Source organism: Trachurus japonicus, chromosome 16, assembly GCF_045865225.1.
Source record: "Trachurus japonicus isolate A0001 chromosome 16, Traja_1.0".
In the NCBI taxonomy this organism is placed as follows: Eukaryota; Metazoa; Chordata; class Actinopteri; order Carangiformes; family Carangidae; genus Trachurus; species Trachurus japonicus.
In genome coordinates, this window is record NC_140922.1 from 6,932,666 (window position 1) to 6,945,093 (window position 12,428).

The 12,428-nt window shown below is 41.1% G+C and overlaps 1 protein-coding gene and 1 long non-coding RNA gene across 5 annotated transcripts in view; one reads left to right on the plus strand and one right to left on the minus strand.

Moving 5' to 3' along the window:
- rgl2 (ral guanine nucleotide dissociation stimulator-like 2) overlaps window positions 1–7,164 on the minus strand; it is a 58,098-nt gene extending 50,934 nt beyond the window's left edge. Inside the window, exons 1-2 of one of the 4 annotated variants that reach the window (XM_085803578.1) lie at window positions 6,826–7,164; window positions 4,667–4,836 (exon numbers count right to left, since the gene is read on the minus strand). In XM_085803578.1, the coding sequence (XP_085659704.1) occupies window positions 4,667–4,825 (159 nt within the window). In that variant the 5' untranslated portion in view covers window positions 4,826–4,836; window positions 6,826–7,164. Of the gene's footprint in view, window positions 1–4,666; window positions 4,837–6,821 lie in introns of those variants that run through there. The other 3 variants (XM_085803579.1, XM_085803576.1, XM_085803577.1) reach the window with 3 other exon arrangements.
- LOC146971595 (uncharacterized) lies at window positions 421–2,688 on the plus strand. The gene is made up of 5 exons (XR_015037969.1): window positions 421–476; window positions 850–921; window positions 1,102–1,213; window positions 1,681–1,750; window positions 2,541–2,688. It is a non-coding gene; the product is annotated as an uncharacterized LOC146971595 (long non-coding RNA).
- Window positions 7,165–12,428: the final 5,264 nt, after the last annotated feature.

A 12,428-nucleotide genomic window follows, 5' to 3' on the forward strand; every position in this document is an offset into this window, starting at 1 on the left:
AGAGACGTTTCTTCAGGCTCAGTGTGAAGTTACAAAAAAGAAAAAGTCATGTGCAAGTCATGTGTGACTGGGTCAAGAGAGTCGGTCAGTAGATCATCATGACTCAGTCGAGATGGTTTGTTACCTATGTTGCTAACATGGAGGAGTGGAGACACATGCACACACTCTAAAAATGAAAACTTAAAGTTGTTGGCCTTACCATATTTTTTCAGCTGACTAAACAAAAAACATTGAGTTGTGTTGTAAACTAATAAACATTATTTATTTCAACTATCTTTTTCAAGTTTTTTGGCTAAAGTTGGCCTAACTTAATAACTTGAGTTAGCAAACCTCAAAACTGTGCATTTGAGGTCAGGACAAGTTCTAGAAGTTGAGACAACAAGAACTGGGGTCTCCAATGCATATCTGCAGGGGTTCCACCACAACGACACTGCTGCCATGTGCTGCCGACATCTCTTACACTTCTTACTCTCAAGGTGAGTATTTTGCTCAATATGGTACTAAAAGTCAGGGTTCACGTGTGCAGATTATACATTATTATATATTTATTGTCCCCCTCACGGCTAAAGAGAGTTGTAGATGTTAATTGTTTACCAGTTAGCTCTGTTAGCTCCGTTAGCTCTGTTAGCTCCGTTAGCTCTGTTAGCTCCGTTAGTGCGGCTACAGTGGAACTGGAGCTCATTTATTAAACACAATGAGCAGTGCTACAAATAACTGGTATACTGCTTATGTGTGCCTCTGATGTTAAAGTTTAATGTTACTTTAGAGACTCATTTTTACAATTGGGTGTCATGTAAACATGAATATATATGACATTAATTGTTGTTAATTGTCTTGGTGGACTGACAGGAGAAGATTGAGGTGCAGCCCATGGTCACAGAAATCCAGGAGAGATGGCCTGCCCTGTGTCTTAAGGAACAGGTAAGAAAATGTGTGTGAAAAAGTTGCTAACTATTTTATATCACAGAACTATTGCTTGCCTTATACAACGAGTAATTCAGCACCTTGCCAATAAAGGTATTCAGAAACTGACTACTTAAGAGAAAATCCATGTGAACTGGTTCGGTTGGATTAATGTGTGCTGTTTTTTGTTTATTTCAGATTTGCAGCAAGTTCTGATGTGTAACCAAGGAACTGTTGTGGACATTTAGAGCAGCCGTGCCAGGAAAAGGGACAAGACAGGGAGAGACGCTTGGCTGTTCTTGATGAACAGGTGAATTCATGTTATAAATATCATGTATTTTTGATTATGGTTCAGGGTTACCTGAGCAAGCCCTTAAAGGGATAGTTCACCCAAAATTGAAATTTCTCTCCTTGTGTCGACTAAGGGCTGGGAGAAGTTTCAGAGTTATCTGTCGCTTCTCTGAGTTACAGGGGGTCTTGGCATAGCAGTGCATGTCCATATAACGGTTGCAAATGGATACCAACTGTCTTCGTAACAAAAAGACACACCAAAAAACATCCAAATACCTCCATAGTGCTAATGTCCCTCTTGTATTGAAGCCCCGAAATGCGATATTGTCCTGAAAAAAATTAAATCTGTCTGTCCTCTTCCCGGTTCGTCCAAATTTGATGGATGCCACCCCAATATAAGACCTAAGTTTAAACTAGTCACAAATTAATCTCAGCTGCACTGTTTTTAACCAAATGTCCTATGGCTTTCCTGTGTCCAATTTCCAGACATCACAATGCATCAAAGCAGAGCATGTCTAGACCTCAGATTTCAGAGACACTTTTCCTGAAACGCCTGGTGAGTACAGAATGTCTGTTTTTATTTTTGGTCAACCATGAGTGCACATTAATTATCATGCACATATAATTCTCTATGCCATATTGCTTTAGAATATAGAAAAGATGAAATATCCACACCTTGGATTGTAGCTCCCAAAAAACCGTATTAATCACCAACGCCCCATATATTTTTGCCTTCCACCTACAGTAGCGTAACCCAGCTTAATGGCTGAGAGCCTCCTTTCTCCCTGGAACACAAGTAATTTATTTAACCAGCCATTTAATTTAAGGTTGAATATGGAGTTTTACCAGAATACCACAATCTATTGATCATTGTAGGCAACAACAACAGAAGAATAATTCCTGCAGTCCGTTGCCAGACCGCTGCTTAGTGTAGCACACTGTTGCTTGGGACGCCGCTCTGACCAGAGTAGCACAGAGAAAAACTATTTAGGATATTTCATTTCATTTATTAGTTTATTTCATAGGGACAGTGCACCACTAATCAACAGAGTTAAAAGAAAACTGTAAGTGGGGCAGAGTTAGCCAACAAGGCTAGTTACCTGATGTTTCATTTTTACCGCCATTGAACAGCTTCAGACTATTGTGATGTTAGATAAATGACTTGTAGCTTGTTACAGGGATGAATAGCAATTAGAATCACAGGCAAAAAAACTGTATAGCACAGTAACTGTACACTACAGGTTTACTCAGGCTGAGACACAAATTTAAAATTACACGCTGACATAGGTGTTTAGTTATCTTAACAGTGTTTATATTGAATTTGGTTGAATTTCTGCTTTCAACAGGACACCGATCCAGAAGACAGACAAACAAAAGGGGTCCAAATGGGAGTGCTCACCGTGTTCGTGGATGGTGCACCGGCCTCGCTTCAAACTGTTAACAGCATTGCTGTGGTGTTGCTGTAGTGCTTTTTGACTGTGTTGTGGTTTGGACTCTTTTAACAAGTTTGGCCACACCAGTCTGCATCTTTTTGTTTGTGGGTGCAGTGTACAGTACTTGCACTAGATAGATTTAATCATATTTGCTGGAATATTGCATTAAATGTTTAAATAAAGATGTTTTACTTAACTAGTATTATTTGTATTTGTATTATTTGTTGTTTTAGTTGCCACAACTTGAGAGTATTTATAAGTACAACTTGAATTTTTGAGTTTTGATGCATTTGAAAGGTAACTTATCTGAAACAAAAATAATAAGTTGAGACTACTAAATTTTAAGTGTTTAAAAAACTCAAAATTTGAAGTTATCTTTAAGTTAATTTACAAGTTATCTCAACAAAAGATAATTTGTTGGCTTAACTTTATGTGGTTTTATTCAAAACTTGAGAGTTTTAGTTGGACTCAAAACGCAAAAATCTATTGCAGCCAGTTACCTAGAATTTTTGAGTTTTCACAGCCCTTTATTTTTTACGGTGCATGCATACATACACTGCAGCTTCAGTGCTGTCTGTAAATAACACCTCAACACGTGTGAAGCCCACACAACAACCACCTGAAAAGGATCTGATAAGACTCACACTGTCAAGTCACTAAACATTAACAGAGGTGAAAGATCGTGGGAAATACACCGGCACCGTGAACCTTCTAGCTTCCTCTATTTTAGTTCAACTTCAGTCTGTGTTACAGATGTTGTCCTGAAGTTGTGTTTCAGTGGCAGGAACAACATGCATTCAATTTGAGAAGCTTATCAGAGAAATGATGACACACTTTTAAGTAGGAGAGAGCTGAAATAATGTTAATAAGCCTATTACAGTACAAGACTGAGTGCACAGCCAGAGGCTTTGTGAGGCACACTTCAACATTAGCATACTGCATTACCCATGCTAACATGCTGAGACTAAGCAGGTACAATATTCACCATCATAGCATGCTAACATGTGTTGATTGGAGTTAAAGTGTCCAATCAAATTGCAGTGGTGATGGAAATGTTATGAGTTTTGCAGGTATTTTGTCAGTAGTGTCGCACGATTAACTTCAAGGTAATCAAAATAGCAATATGACCTCATTCATAATCTGTATCACAGGAGTTTCAGTTTTGTTTGATAAAGATCAAATGTGTCACAACATTGTTATGTTGCTACAGCAACTCTCCGGCCAACAATTAATATTTGAGATAGATTCATACACAACCTTATAATAACCCTTCCAATAATAATAAGATCAGAGAAAAACAAGAATGTAATGTTGGCAGTAGAGGGAAAGTGAGAGGATCAACAAAGTCCAAATGATTTATTCTCCATCCACCAGAAGTGTTTGTACAGAACATGAGATATTTCACTTCTACCTTCATTTCTTTTACTAGATGCCTGCCACTACCATGGCTCAAAAGCTGTTCCATTAGAACATGCATAAATCTGTTATCAGCCCTTATAGGTGTTTGTTGTGAAACTACCATAGTATATCACACTTTTGAGTATTTATCCCAACATAACTTATAATCTTTTTCATCTGTGATTGTTGACATTATTCAGTTCATGGGAAATATCAACATCTGGCTCTCTGGTAGAAAAGCTGAAAACACACACACACACATCATGCCATCTTCATCTCTCTTTCTGTCTGAATCACACTGTCTTCATTCCCTTGGGGTTTTCTGAAAACCAGCCAACCACATCTGCTGTTTATTGAAGAAACTGGCGGTTGAACGCAGCTCGTACAGATTCACGGAGGACTGCTCTGAATGTTGTTAGCCCTGATGGCCAAGGGAGCCATGACAAATGAAAGGGCTCTCCTAATTCCCCCTCAGCTCCGCCAGACAACTTTATTGTGTCAGCATAAGGAAAACTACCAGAGTTAGGTGGTTGGAGACTTCACAGAGCAAAGCTGTGAGAAATACTACGACTATATCTCACAACTGGAAGCCCCACTGACAAAATGTGTTTCACCGAGGCCAAAGGGAAAAACACACTCACCTGTGAAGTTTCCGACTCATCGCCGCCGCTCTCTCTCTGTAATTGGTGGCTCGGGGGCCCGCCGTCAGGTGGTAAAGGCCGGTAGCCAATGAGAGGCACGTCTCTTGACTCCACCCCCGGCAGGTCATAACCACCTGTTCGCAGGTTTCGGGGGAGCATGGTGCCAGCTGCTGTGGACAGGAGGAACAGCGAGTGTTTGATGATGGCCTCTTAAGCAGCTGGTCGAGCAAAACACGTGCAACATTTAAAGTTATTTCTGCTGCTATTATTATATCCCCCCTCTTTCTTATCAAAAGCTCCTTTTATTACAGTGTGTTTCATATAAAGCACTTGTAACTGCTTTGTGCTTGAAAGTGGCTGTAAAAATAAACTTACATTGCTTAGGTGGACAGATTTCTAAACTGAAAAGTAGTAAGGCTCTATTTTTCATGATCAGACGATGTAGGCCAAACTTTGTGCAAAATTCTATTTTTGAGTAAATCCGGGATGAAAGTGTGTATTTTAGTGTAGTTTTTTTTTTCGCATTGGATAATGCAGGCGCACGGATTATACGTCAGCCTGTACACGATTCACTAGCCACTGATATTGGATCCGTAATCCGTCATTCAAACGTCTGACACACGCACACACACACGGAGCTCGGGCTCGCCCCAAGCTTTGAATATCCCGCCCGCTCGATAACGACCAATCAAATTCGTTTACCTTACTCGGGTAAACTCGTGTTGCAGCTCGTGACAACTCGGCGCGACAAACAGGACAAACGGCCATTTCTGTACACCTTTAAAAGGATTTAAACAACTGAACAAATGTCAAAATAAGCACCAATCAACTTCCTGTCAATGTAACAATAAACTGGCTAAATGATGCAGCTCCACACTCACACCGTTGTTAGAGTGTTTGTTTGCACTCTGAACCTGCCAAAGATCAGTTTAGGATACAGTATCAGGCCCAGCTTTGGTTTGGCAAACACTGTAAAAACATAACTTTTAAAATGAAAGGAAAACGCTACAATAAGTTTGTGGCAACATGGCAGACGTTTCATAGTTGATTTGTTTAACAAGTTCATTGTGCCCCACAGCAAGTGAGGATTTGCATTGCACCCCCTCCACACACACACACACACACACACACACACCCTCCTCCTTCCATTTCCCTTTCCTCTCTTTTGCCATTTGGCCTGCCATGAAGATAGACATCTAGTAAACACTGCTTCAGGAAGAGAGGTGCAGGACGGACGGACAGAGATGTAGGGGAGGCTGATCCAGTGTAAGCGCTATGGACTTGTAAGGCCACATTGAACTTGAAACCAATTTGACAAAAATATGCAGAACGGTTGTCGGGCAGCTGCTGTTAAGTAACACAACTCCACGGGATCAATCAAACAGGGCTGCTGGCACATTAATCCAGGTGAAAATGACCTTGGAGGAGGCTGCCGGAGTTCTGGATGAGAGAGAGAGAGCCTCAAGTGTGATATGAAAAATGTGCTGGCACTCCCAACTTTCCATTGTGCTTTTGTCCTGGACTCCTGCAGCTCTGAAGCCATGGGTTATAGTGCAACCCTCGCTTTCTCTTACATCCTCGTTCATCTTTGCACTTTTGATTTAGGAGAGAGAGGGCGAGAGAGGAGAAGACACATGCAAGCAGGCCTGCAGCGAAAAAAACAAGTCATAAACAGTGCTGTTTATTCCCCACCACCACCAACGGCCATGCATGAGTCTGAATGCCTGCTATTCAGTGGCTCTGACCAAAGCAAACACAACACATATGACTGTGCTTCAAACATACAGCTGTAACTAGGCTACGGTTAAGTCACACCCCATAATGCTCCTTTTTCTGCTCCATAAATGCAGCCATAGGGTGGTGCTACAGTTATATCCAGTCCTAATGATAGCATCTGTCACAGTGCAGGCTGGAGGGGGTGAGAAGAGAACAGAGTCTGACAGTGCGAGCTGAGGGGCTGTAAAAGTTTGTGCGTGCTGACACTCCTATTAAAACACACAAGTGGTGACATTTGCTTCCTACTGAGTCATTCAGTGACACGGAGGCCCCTGGACATTTGCAAAATGAAAAAAAAAGAAAAAAAGAAGCGCATTAAAAAAAAGATCACCTAGCCTAAATAGAGGAAGAGGAATAAAAGGAAGCTATCGATTCCAACTTACCGACAGCCCAGTGTCATTCGCGGGGATGAGGAGCGACCTGGCGCGGTCAGCCGGGTTCATGCAGCGCTGCTTGAGACTGGAACGGCGGCCGGTCCGGCTCAGCTCAGCTGTGGAGGAGAGTCGCACCCATCTGTACCATCGTTAGCGACAGCGACAACGACGACGAGGAGGGAGTCTCCGTCCTCCGTCCTCCGCCTGGCAAACCTCCCCCACCCTCTCTCTTTCTCTCTCTCTCTCCCCCCCTATCAGTGTCCCCACGCCGCTCGTCTGTCCAGCCTTCAGCAGCTGATAGCGCACTTTGGTCTGACTGCAAACTCTCTCTCTCTCTCTCTCTCTCTCTCTCTCTCTCTCTCTCTCTCTCTCGCTCTCTCTCTCTCCCCCTGACGTCGCACTTCCTGTATGTTGTGCACTCAGCGCTTTGGCAACGGCACCGTTTCTCAGGCTGGTACCGGGTGAGGACAGTCTGCCGTGCGCCACACTGCGCCGCTGCTCCACCGGGGTGAGAGCAGCCTGAGCCCGGCCGCGTTTACGCTGGGACCGGCTCGCGCGCACGCACACACGCACGCGCCCTTCTTTTGCCAGTAGATGAAACTCCTCAACTCATCTAACCCAATACTGGCTGTAACTATAACCCTGATTCCAGATCAGCTCTGAAAACAAACTGAAATTTGTAAAATAGCTCAAATAAACACAACTTAGGCTACATCCAACTGTAGCCTAAGATAAAACATGAATCCAACTTAAAAATTAAAGGGATAGTTCACCCAAAATTCAAATTTCACTCATTATCTACTCTCATGTCACCTAAGAGCTGTGAGAATTTTCAGATTCCTCCGTTCCTTCTTCTGAGTTACGGGGGTCCGTGCAGCAGTATTTGTCCATATAATGGTTGTGAATGGATACCACTTTTCTTCGTCCAAAAAGACACACCGAAAAACATCCAAATAATGTCCCTCTTGTATTGAAGCCCCGACATGAGAATTGTTCCAAAAAAAATAAAATCACAGGAATTTTAGAATTTTTATGGTTTTTATGTGAGATCTTTTAATGTGAGTTTTTATGTTGGTGTCTGTATGTTTATGTTTAACTGAGCCCAAACTGATGACAATGTTCTGTCCCTGTGACAGTCTGACAGACAATAAAGTTTTTTGAATTGAATTGAATATTTTAAGCTTGTTTGTAGCGGAAGCTCAGTTCACTACTCTTCCTGTGTCAGTGCAAATCGGCGGAACAATTTCTCATTTCGGGGCTTCAATACAAGATGGACATTACAGACGAGCAGTATGGAGGTATTTGGATGTTTTTTGGTGTGTCTTTTTGGACGAAGAAAGTTGGTATCCATTGACAACCATTATATGGACAAATACTTCTGCGCGGACCCCCCCGTAACTCAGAGAAGGAACAGAGGACTCTGAAAATTCTCACAGCTCTTAGTCGACATGAGGGTGAGTAGATAATGAGTGAAATTTGAATTTTGGGTGAACTATCCCTTTAAGATAACTAACCTACTGTTAGTTTGTCATTGGCCTACACTACATTTAATCTTAATTCAGTGGAAGGAGATCCTGAACTAAACTGATCTTAATCCTATTTGGTTTATTGATCCCAAAACTAATGTTCAGTTATGTAACATAGTAATGCACCTCAATTAGGAAGCACCAGTGGTCAACAGGTCCTACATTTCCCAGAATGCAACTTGACAGCATCTGTCATCAGAGGCTCTTTCTATCTCTTACATCCACCTGCAATTTATTTTTAAAGAGATAACCTTTGTGACATCATCAGGGTGCTTTCCCAACACCGGAGAACTCATTGCAGAGCTATAGAAGATGTTACTCAACTGTTTTCACAAGCAGTACCTTTTACAACATGTGATGAATTACATCAAAATAATTAGTCCGTAAAAATGGCGTCACTCTGTGGTGACAAAGGAAAGGAAAAATACTCAAATAAACGAGCACAGAAGCTGATCCGGGACATCAGGAATCACTGGATAGTTTGATGAGGGTGGAAATGATTTGAATCATATGATCTGGACTTTACAGTCACCACCTGAACACCTTTGGGAACCTTTGTATCCAAAACCATCATCAAAGCACCAAATTAGAGAATGACTGCAGCTCAAGTGGCCCAAGTGTATCAAAACCAACATCAAAAACCAGGATGACACAAGGTGAAGGTGCTCAGGTGGAACGACAAAAAACTGTGCAACCAGGATTACAACATATAGATAGACCTGACTCACTAGTGTGTGCGTGCATGTGTGTCACTACACTTAATTAGCTGATGCTCTTATCACTGACTGACATTACACATGGTGCTGTTGCAGGGATGGTGTGATGTGTGGACCACTCCCACCTCACTGACTGTCATCATGTCACTGGGACAATGATAAGAAAGTAATTGACAACAAAGTACTGACAGCAGAAAAATTTTAACACAAAATACAACACATGATACACAGTACATAACATGTAACACAAAAATTCCTCCATCATACAATGTCTCCGAAACTAATGGCTAAAGATAATGACAAACTTGTACAGATTAAATAACTGACCATAGAAATGATCTGTGGTATGAAATAAATTAATATATTCAAAATATAAATCCATTGTGTAATATGTAAAGCAGAATCTACAGAACTGAAAAGTATGCTCATTACAATGGACTGTCTAGTGTACTCACTCTGGAAGACATGACTCCTCTGGGCATTACAGCACTTGACAGCCTCTTGTTAAATTTATAGTTAGCCTATAGGCTATATCTTGTCTTAAGAGAAGTTGTTTTTCATATCAGCTGGTCATGTCTATAAGATGCTATTTGTGTTGACACACCAATCATTGATTATGATCGGATCATGTGACACTGTCATGGTAATTAACATTTACATCAGAATCTGGACCAGAATACTTAATTGATCCCCAGGGGGTAATTAGGTTATGTTACAATTGCACCAAAAATAGGCACACAGGATAGGAAGAGGATACGGACACAATAAAAAATAAGGATAGGTGTTATTTGTACAGTATGTTTGAGTAAATAGAAAATAGAGAAGAAAGGAGAGGTCAAGTCCAGTATGTTTAAGGCCAGTCACATCTGAGCACGTTAAAAACCTTGGTGTGATTTTAGATTCAAAACTGAGTTTTAATCTTCATGTTAAAAATATAACCAAGACTGGTTTTTATCATCTTAAGAATATTGCCAGAGTGCGGCCAATTTTATCACAAGCCAACACCAAGACATTAATGCATGCTTTTATCACTTGAAGAATTGACTACTGCAACGCTTGTCTCTCTGGTCTCTCTAAGAAAACCATCGCTCCACTCCAGCTACTACAGAACTCAGCTGCACGAGTCTTAATGAGGACCAGACAGAGAGCACACATTACACCGATCTTAAGGTCTCTGCACTGGCTACCTGTCTGCTTCAGGATTGATTTTAAGATCCTTTTAATGGTTTTTAAAGCTCTTATTGGTCTCGGTCCCAGTTACCTATCTGATTTGCTTTTAACATATGAACCCTCTAGAACTCTCAGGTCTTCAGGCAGCGGCCTTTTAATTATTCCAAAAGTTGCGAACAAAACATATGGTGAGGCCTCATTTTATCATTACGGCCCACGCCTATGGAACCGACTGCCTGAGGACTTGAGGAGAGCAGAGGATCTGGACATTTTTAAAAGCAAACTGAAGACCTACTTTTTTAGCCTTGCTTTTAACTGATTCGTACTATTTCTATTATTCTGAAACATTCATTTAATTTAATTTATCTTATTTTCTTATTTATTTATTTATTATTATCTTTTTTTAAATTCTATTTTAATTCATCCATTCTTCTTTCTATTTTATCCCACTACACCTGTCTATTTTACTTCATTTTATCTAGTGTCTTTCTCGTCTTCTCTTTTTATCTATTTTACTTCATTTTATCTAGTATCTCTCTTATCTTCTCATTCTATCTATTTTACTTCATTTTATCTAGTTTCTTTCTCCTCTTCTCAATTTTATTTATTTTACTTCATTTTATCTAGTGTTTTCCCCACTGCAAATGAGTGAGTATAAGATAGCGTTTCCCCGATAAAATCCAATGTTCTAAAATTATTGTGTGAATGTGTATGTGTTTGTGAATTTATGTATGTCTCCCTAACATGTGTTCCTATTAGTCCAGTGGACTGGGTAGGAAGTGAAGAGCCATGTAGCCAGATTGTCACATGACCTATTGGCCATAGATGCTTTGTGGAAAAAAATGCAAAGCAGTTAACAGGTAGCTATATGAAAGAGTCAATATTGGTCCATAGTAAATACAATAGGATAGTGACCCATCATATCATATCATATCATATCATATCATATCATATCATATCATATCATATCATATCATCACGTCACGTCACGTTACGTCATATAATGTCACGCCTCGGCGGCTCGTGTCAAACCTGAGTCTGGCTGTAATGACCCTGAACAGCCTCAGCCTTGTCAGGGCTATGTGTCAGGGTGATCGCAGTGCAGTTGTAGTCCCTGTATTTGGTCGCCGCCTAGCGGTCACAGTCGGAAATTGGCACTTTACCACTTTTTAATCTGCCAGGGGCCATTTTGAACCGCACGGCGGTGTTAGCACACGGCTGACTGCTGTGAGTAATGTGTAAGACATAAACAAGAAAAGACACAAACAGGGAAACATAAACAAACAAGAGGCTTGAATTGGATTGGATGCACGAGGCCGTAGCCAGAAAGAGCAAAACGTGTAATTCCTCCAAAGCAGTTTAAGTGTGAGTATAATCTAAATAGGTATGATGAATTTTTCAATTGTAACCTAATGATGATGCCTCTCTTATTAGAGTCCCTGCCTGCTGTTTGCCTTTGTTCAAAATACTTCATTGGTTTCCTATATTCTCCTTCATGTGCGAGTTTGGTTTATGTGTTTGTTAAGTCAGTGTTTGTGAAGTCTGTGCTCTGCAAACATGTTGGATTTATGAGTGAATTTGTGTGTGAACGACATATTTCTCCATCACACATTAGTCACCTACATCCTGTCCTGTGAGAAGAAGTGAATCTCTGGGTGCCACATCTGTCCTGCAGATGTAGAATGTGTTAGAAGAGAAAGGACACTGCGGAGGTTCCTCCAAATTTCCCAATGTTTTGATATAAAAAAAAAAAAAATCAAATTACAGGGTTGTAGGTTTATTGATTTTTTAACGGCTAAAAAAAGCGAGATTTTTGCGCCACAATACAGTGACCTCATTTTGCCTGCAAGTAGTGCTAATATCCTATATTACCACCTCATTTTCACTCGTCTAATAACAGCGGAAATGTTCCCAGTCTTACAGAAGCCAGGGGCTGAGGCCACTAATCACTGCTGATAAATACAAGTTTAAATGTGAGCGCTGTTTGCTCAGCCCCTCTCACTTTTCTCCAACTTTCCTCCACGGGTTTCCGCTAAACTTGGCCGGTCCCTCTTGTTACAGACCAATTAATGAGGCGGCTAAACTCACTAATTGGCCACTTAATTGGCCCCTGTAGCTGCGCGCGCTGCTTCCGCCGGCTCTCAGCGCACCAGCAGCAGCAGCAGCAGCAGCAGCCCTCCCTCCTGTCCCTCCCTCGGCT